The 7,104-nt window shown below is 38.3% G+C and overlaps 1 protein-coding gene and 1 pseudogene across 1 annotated transcript in view; one reads left to right on the top strand and one right to left on the bottom strand.

Moving 5' to 3' along the window:
• ETNK1 (ethanolamine kinase 1) overlaps positions 1–6,899 on the bottom strand; it is a 49,852-nt gene extending 42,953 nt beyond the window's left edge. The window contains exon 1 of the mRNA XM_028531604.2: positions 6,470–6,899. Within this exon, the coding sequence (XP_028387405.1) occupies positions 6,470–6,625 (156 nt within the window). The 5' untranslated portion in view covers positions 6,626–6,899. The remainder of the gene's footprint in view (positions 1–6,469) is intronic.
• On the top strand, positions 1,586–1,683 carry LOC114514229 (annotated as a pseudogene).
• Positions 6,900–7,104: the final 205 nt, after the last annotated feature.

A 7,104-nucleotide genomic window follows, 5' to 3' on the forward strand; every position in this document is an offset into this window, starting at 1 on the left:
CAATGAGTACATAAATGGGTGGAACAACAGGTCCCGTGTTTCTCTCTCTCCTTTCCTATCTCTCTAAAATCAATGAATGAACAGCCCTGGCTAGTAAGGCTCAGTGGACTGAATGCTGGGCCACAAACCAAAGGGTCACTAGTTCAATTCTCAGTCAGGGCATATGCCTGGGTTTCGGACCACGTCCCCAATAGGGTGTGCACAAGAGGCAACCACACATTAATGTTTCTCTCCCTTTCTCCCTCCCTTCCCCTCTCTCCAAATTACTAAAACAAGCTTCACAAAACTACTTACCTTGTTACTTGCAAGGCCCTGTGATATATCCTATCACATCCTATTTTAATTTTTTTTAATTTTATTTATTTTTAGAGAGAGGGGAAAAGAGGGAGAAATAGAGGGAGAGAAACATCAATGTGCAAGAGAGACATGGACTGGCTACCTCTCACACGCCCCAACTGGGTATCTGGCCAGCAAGGCAGGTATGTGCCTTGACTGGGAATCAAAACTTTCGATTTACAGAATGATGCCCAATCCACTGAGCCACACCAATCAGGGCTCACATCCCATTTTAATTCATCTATTTAAACTGTAGTGGTTTCTACCCCCTATACTGATTTAGCATTCTATAGTGCATGGTAACCACCAGTTTCAAAACCACTATCCTAAGTGATTTCTTATCCTCTAATTCCACAACATTTCGTTCAACCTATGTTGTTTACTCCCTGTCCCTACTCTAAATAATACAGAATATAACTCACCTACTTAAAAACATTAAATGACTTCCCATTATATCCTCTATAATACCACCTCTTTCATGAGGCACAAAACCTTCATATCTAACCACTCCCCTTCTCAAAAATCAACTTCACTTCCTTTCTTGTTTGCCCAAAGTACTCATAGTCTAACTCTGTGAAAGTACTTTCTTTGTCCAGAAATGATTCCCCATTCCATTTGATTGTAACTTTCCCTCAAAGCTCAGCTCAGGTACCCTCCTCTATGAAGCCTCCCCTCCTATATTTTTCCATGCCTACCTTCCGCTACAGTTAGTGTACAAACCAAAGTTGCTGAAAATTAGTATTATGCCTAGTACAAAAAAAGTAAGCATCAGATTTACTAAATTTTAAGAGCTTACAGTTCTTGCAGATCAAAATTTCCAATTATAAATGTGGAGAGGGGCTGACAGAGGAGTTAAGAAGTGAGAGATGGAGGCATATAATACTAAAACATGCTCTGCATGATTTTATATATTTGATTTAATTCTCAGAATATTCTATTGGTAGTAAAGTAATATTAGTAGTAAAATTAGTATTAGTAGTATAGTAGCAAAATAGTGGTGTAGTACCAAAATTCTGTAATTCTATTTTCCAAGGTACACGGTAATGCCATTTTATAGAAAAATTAAAATGTGCCAAAGGTTACAGATGACTGGAATCAGGATTCAAAGACTATCCTTTTCCACCACATTATGCTGAGTCCCAGAGAGGTAAAATGGTTTGCTTACTCCAAGTCACCCAGCTTTAATACCTGAAAATGAACTATCATGTTATGCTCCTGTCTTTTTAGTTACATCTTAATAAAATACATGGGAGTAATTGCTTCAGTAGCTAAAATTGGAACAATAGAAGATTAACATGGGCTCTGCACAGGGATGACATGCAAATTTGTGAAGTGCTGCATATTTTTTAAAAATACATGGGAACCTATCAAACATTACACGTCTTTGATAAGAGCCTACTGAATTTTATGCATTGCTCTTAGCCACAGACAATAGTCTTAGGTCCTACCATCCACTCGAATAACCTGTTATAAGATACTGAAAACAAAGAGGGAAGAAACACAGAACAGAAAACTGATATTAAAAGTTATGTTAAATAAAAACTATCACTTCTATATGTATCTATAGGACTCAAATTTCCTAGAAATATTGTATCCTTTTGGCACCCTTAATATGTTACTTAAACTTACCAAAGTCTGTATTCAGAAAATTCTATCACATAAAGGAAGAAATTCATCTTTATAAAAATGGGAAGGAATATTGATCATTAGATTAGAATACCAAAGGAAACACAATAGAACTATATAATCAAAATTTGATTCATTAAAATAAAAAATTATCAAATACCAATATTAAAATAAAAAGAGGTACCAGGCTCTTAACAGAATATTTTAGTAACTATCTCAAACATAGTCAAATAGGAAGAAGGGAATATAAAGACTATGTAGCTACATAACCTAAGACAAGTATTGGTTTCCAAGACAGTGCATGTATACTTAAAAAAAATAAAATAAAATAGAAGTTTCAGGACTATGCATTCAAAAACTTGTACTACAACCCTGGCTGGATAGCTCAGTAGGTTAGTGTTGTCCCCACAGCCATGGCTGTGGAGTAAATCCCCAGTCAGGGCACATACAAGAAACTAATGAGGGCATCAAGAACTGGAATAATAAATGGATGTATCTCCCTCCCCTTGTCTCTCTAAAAATCAATAAATAAAATTAAAAAAACTTGTACTACAGAAGTACAGTATGCTTTTTAAGTGTTTTTGTGTAACCTTTGTATATGAACAAAATTTGAATGTTCATTCCAAAAACACTATGCTGTAATTATTTTCTTCCATTTGTATTGTACATCATACTGTGAATTTCTAAGAAAAGATATTTGTTTTTTGATTCAGGCATTCAAAATATAGTAGGTGCTCAGTGAAGGTTAATAATTATCATGAGAGATAGCATTTATTTCATTCTCACAACCACCCTTTGAGGTAGAAATACTCGGGTCCATTTTACAGCTAAGGATACTAAGGCTTAGGGAGGTTAAGTAACGACCAAGATAACACATCAAGTCAAGTAAAAAGCATGGACTCATAAAACCAGCACTATGTTCAAACTCCATATTCTCGAGTGGTATAATATAGTATCTATTGAAAAACTAAGTTAATATAAAGTATCATATAGCAACTGATCTCATTAGATCCTATAACAAGAATAAATGTTTTAGCTTTATAATGTCAAATAATTAACATCTTTCTATCCTATTAAGCATTTCCCACCATCTACCATAGGTCTCAAGTTATTAAAAGAAAAATGCAAAGTTAATGAAAAACACATTGTCCAATATTGCAGAGAAATATTCAGAGACAGTATACCAGAATATTCCAAATACTGATTCATCAACTATTTTAGAAGAAAAACAATTTTAAGAGTTTCCTTACAATTACTCCATTGTGCTTAAAAGATCTCACTTGATTCTTGATTCTTTTTTTCAAGGACTATTCAAACAAATGAAGATAAATCAAAACTCCACATCTTCGAATAAGATAGGGAGTTGCTACATAACAAAAGGAATGCTGAAGTGAATCCCTCTTCCAAAATGTCACACATGTAAAAGGTAATGCAAATTTACACTAGGAGAAACTTAAAGCAAAATCTTTCCTATAGGCCACAGCTTTTCTTTTTAAGAAATTAATTTTACACAGAAATGGCTTCCCTACCTTAATCATAACACATGAAGATAAACTTTTCTTTATCAAAGAGCAGTAATTCATAAGATGGGTTCCCATCCCAGATCTGGTACTTACAAACTGCAAGTTCAATTTCATTAAGTATAAATTATATGTTAAAAGTCTCATCTCCCTCACAGGATTGCTGTTGGGAGAATGTATGAGAAAGTATTTTATAAACAATAAAATATTATTAAATAGAAAGCACTGCAACTAGTATTGTTTATACCTACTCTGTCCATTATAGGATATTACACTCCAAAGAGCTCACCACCCCTTTTACATATTATTTAATCTTGTACAAATAGGAAAACCAAATAATTAAATTTGTTAAAACCCTATCTAAAATGAGACATATTATTCCATGTGTCCATACGTTTTGAGCAAAGACTGGGCCCTCTATCACTTTAACTGCACTGAAGTCTTTTTTGCTTGCTTCTGGATTTTCCAGTATGTTCTGAATGTTCTGCTGGCAGGAGTAATTGCCAGGTTAAAAAAAAAAAAGTATCACTAGGTACATTTAAAATGTGTTTTAAATCACGTAAAAATTTCAGGAAAAAATTGTTGACAAGAAATCAATTGTATATATTACTGATACCGTTTTAATCTGCTGAGTATATGATACATACTTCCACTTCTGAAGTGTGAGGTATGATTTTTATTTTTTACTTCAATAAAAATAAACAGATTTCTAAAAGTTCCCAAATGAGATTTACTAAGGAAATCCTGAAGCATCATAAAAGCAGAGTTTATAATGAACTAAAATGTGGAAGTCAAATTTAAATTGAGATGAATAATCGATTCAGCTTAATTGTCCCAGCCTCTGGATCAAAAGCTTTGCTTGCACATGGAAGAATTGTATTTCTAATAAACATTCCTAGGACAAAACAAGTGGTGGTATTTACCTTTACTTACAAATAAGTATACTAAAAAGTTTGAATTGTAAGGGCAAAGGTCTTAAGTCAAAAGTTGCTACATAGAGGACAAGATGCAATCCCAAGTAATTGCCAACAACCAAAAACAGTCTGATGTTACCACATTTTTGTCCCTTTTTTTACCTATACCTAGGCTTTACTTCACTGAGAAGGAAGGAGAGAAAGAAAGGAGAGAGGGAGAGGGAAAGAGAGAGAGAGAGGAAGGATCTACCTGAATGGTTGTTTGGGGGATTAAATGATACAAAAATATAGATTTCCCTGGTCGGTGTGCTCAGTGGATTGAGCGTGGGCCTGAGAACCAAAGGGATGCAAGTTCCATTCCCAGTCAGGGCACACACCTGGGTTGCCGGCCAGGCCCCCAGTAGGGGGCGAGCCAGAGGCAACCACACATTGATGTTTCTTTCCCTCTCTTCCTCCCTTCCCCCCTCTCTAAAAAATAAATAAATAAAATCTTTAAAATATATATATATAGGTCACCTAACACAAATCTGGCACATAGTACCTCAGGGTGGCTACTACTGTTCTACAAACAGAAACTCTAGTTTTTAAAGATTCAAACTTTAAAATCTCTGTTTAAAAAGTCACTGGTTTGCCAACACCAGAGTTTACCAGGAAGTGGCATAGCTTTCATTAACCTGTTTAATTTATAACTGACATACACAATACAAGTCATTTTAATAAATACAAAAATCTATAATTAACTACACATAAGTTAATGAACAACGAACTAAAGTCTGGGGTTCCAATTAATTTAATTTTCCTTAATTAAAGAAAATATATCATTAATCATTTGAATTCACACTGTCTTAAATGGTTGGCTAATAAACACTCCATTAAATTTCAAAATTTTTGTCTAACAGTATTTTTCCAAAATATAAGGGTCCTTTCAATTTGCTCAAAACTCTTCTAGGCAATAAAAAACGGAAACTAACACTCAAGAAAGCTTGACTGTCAGGAAATGTTCTGGGCCCCAGGGTGCTGTTGATGTTTTATTCATCTTTGCATATAGGTGGCTACTTTAACAAAGAATCTGAGATACTGTTAATTAAGTCAATTATATTACTGAATAAATTAGTCAACAAAACAAGGCAGATATTTGGCTACTTCAAATAATGGTCTAAACGTTATTGCTTCTATTTGAAACAAACCCCAAACATCTCAGTCTTTAAAATTACTTTGTTTGCGAAGGAAAAGGAGGTTCATTTTAGTGTACAGTTCCTGAAACTCCAAAAGTTAAACACAAATTAGTATTCAAAATAAATTTCATGTATACTAAATCATAACTTAATAGAAGTTATTAGAAAACGCTTAAATTTGTTCTTCCAGTTTTTGTCTATCTCTGACTACAGTGGCTCCAGAAAAAGGAATATTCACAAGCCACTGATCATTCTAACTCAGCTAGTGTAAACTTCACTAAGACGACTAAAAGAATTCATTAATATCTATCCACATAAAACGAGGTGTGTAGTGCTGCCTAAGAACCCAATCTAGAAATGCATGACCGTGGTTATTTCTTTGGGATCGAGTAGTCTTGCCAATCCGAAGATCTGAGAAGGTAAAACACACGGTGAGGCATCAATGGGGGTGAACCACTGGGGGAGGGGAGGAAAAAAAAAAGATCAGAGAGGATTAATTACTTCATTATTTGCCAAAGGAGAAGGCTGCTTGGGCCAAAAGGCGAGGACCCTTTACAAGGGAGTGGAAAGGGCTCATTTTGCATTTAGAACGGACAAGGCAGTGGGAGGAGGGGCAACTATCAACAGGAATCCCCCGGGTGTGGAGGTGGTCCGTCACTTACGTGGCCGCTCCTAGAGAGAGGAAACATGCCCCCATGACTACTTCAACAAGCAATTGTGAAGAAGGGGGAGTGACCTTCCTCGCTGTGACGAGGAAATACAGGGTCACTTCTCAAAGGGTTGAGGGAGAAGACGTTCCCGTGGGTCCTCCTCGGTGATCTGGGAATACAAGGGATCATGAAACCCTCAGGGCCGAGGAGAGACTGGGAACGACCGAGGGCCGAGGTGTGGGCGTTACCTGCAGAGTCACCTCCTGAGGGTCCCAGTGCGGCCGCAGGTGTTGCAGGAGGCTCAGGGCCCCTTCTCGGCAGCGCTGCTCCTCCTGATCCTGAACCGTGACGTCCAGCTTGGGGACCTCCGGAGAGCCGGACGGGACATGGATGTAATTGGCCATGGCCCAGGCGACGGCGGATACTATCACAACGACTACCGCGACGGCGACCACGAGAACGGCGGGCGCCGACAGGCTGGTGGATCCTTCCGTCCCGGGGCGCCCTCGCGGGAGGGCTGGGGGCGCTCAGACTGACGGGCGGGCAGTAGAAGAACGGTTGGAGGGGAACTCCCGCCGACCCGAGTCTGGACAGTAACTGAACTGAGCCGAGGTTGTTCTCGCAAAAATTCCTCTCGTCTGCGTTCGACCGCCGGCGGCCGCGCAGGATGCCGGGACTGGCCTGACGCTGGCGTCACGCGCGGGGTGGGGCCTCTGCCTGCGTCACGCACCGAGGCCGATTTTCTAGCCGCGGGCACAATAGTCCAGTTGACGCGAGCTCCGTTGTTCTGCCGTTGTCACACCCACTGCTTTGCGTGGTTCCAATGAGAAAAATGCGGGCTCCTCCAGAAAGAGTTTGAGCCCTGCAGAGACCGCAAAAGGTC

This window comes from Phyllostomus discolor, chromosome 2 (genome assembly GCF_004126475.2).
Source record: "Phyllostomus discolor isolate MPI-MPIP mPhyDis1 chromosome 2, mPhyDis1.pri.v3, whole genome shotgun sequence".
NCBI classification, from domain to species: Eukaryota; Metazoa; Chordata; class Mammalia; order Chiroptera; family Phyllostomidae; genus Phyllostomus; species Phyllostomus discolor.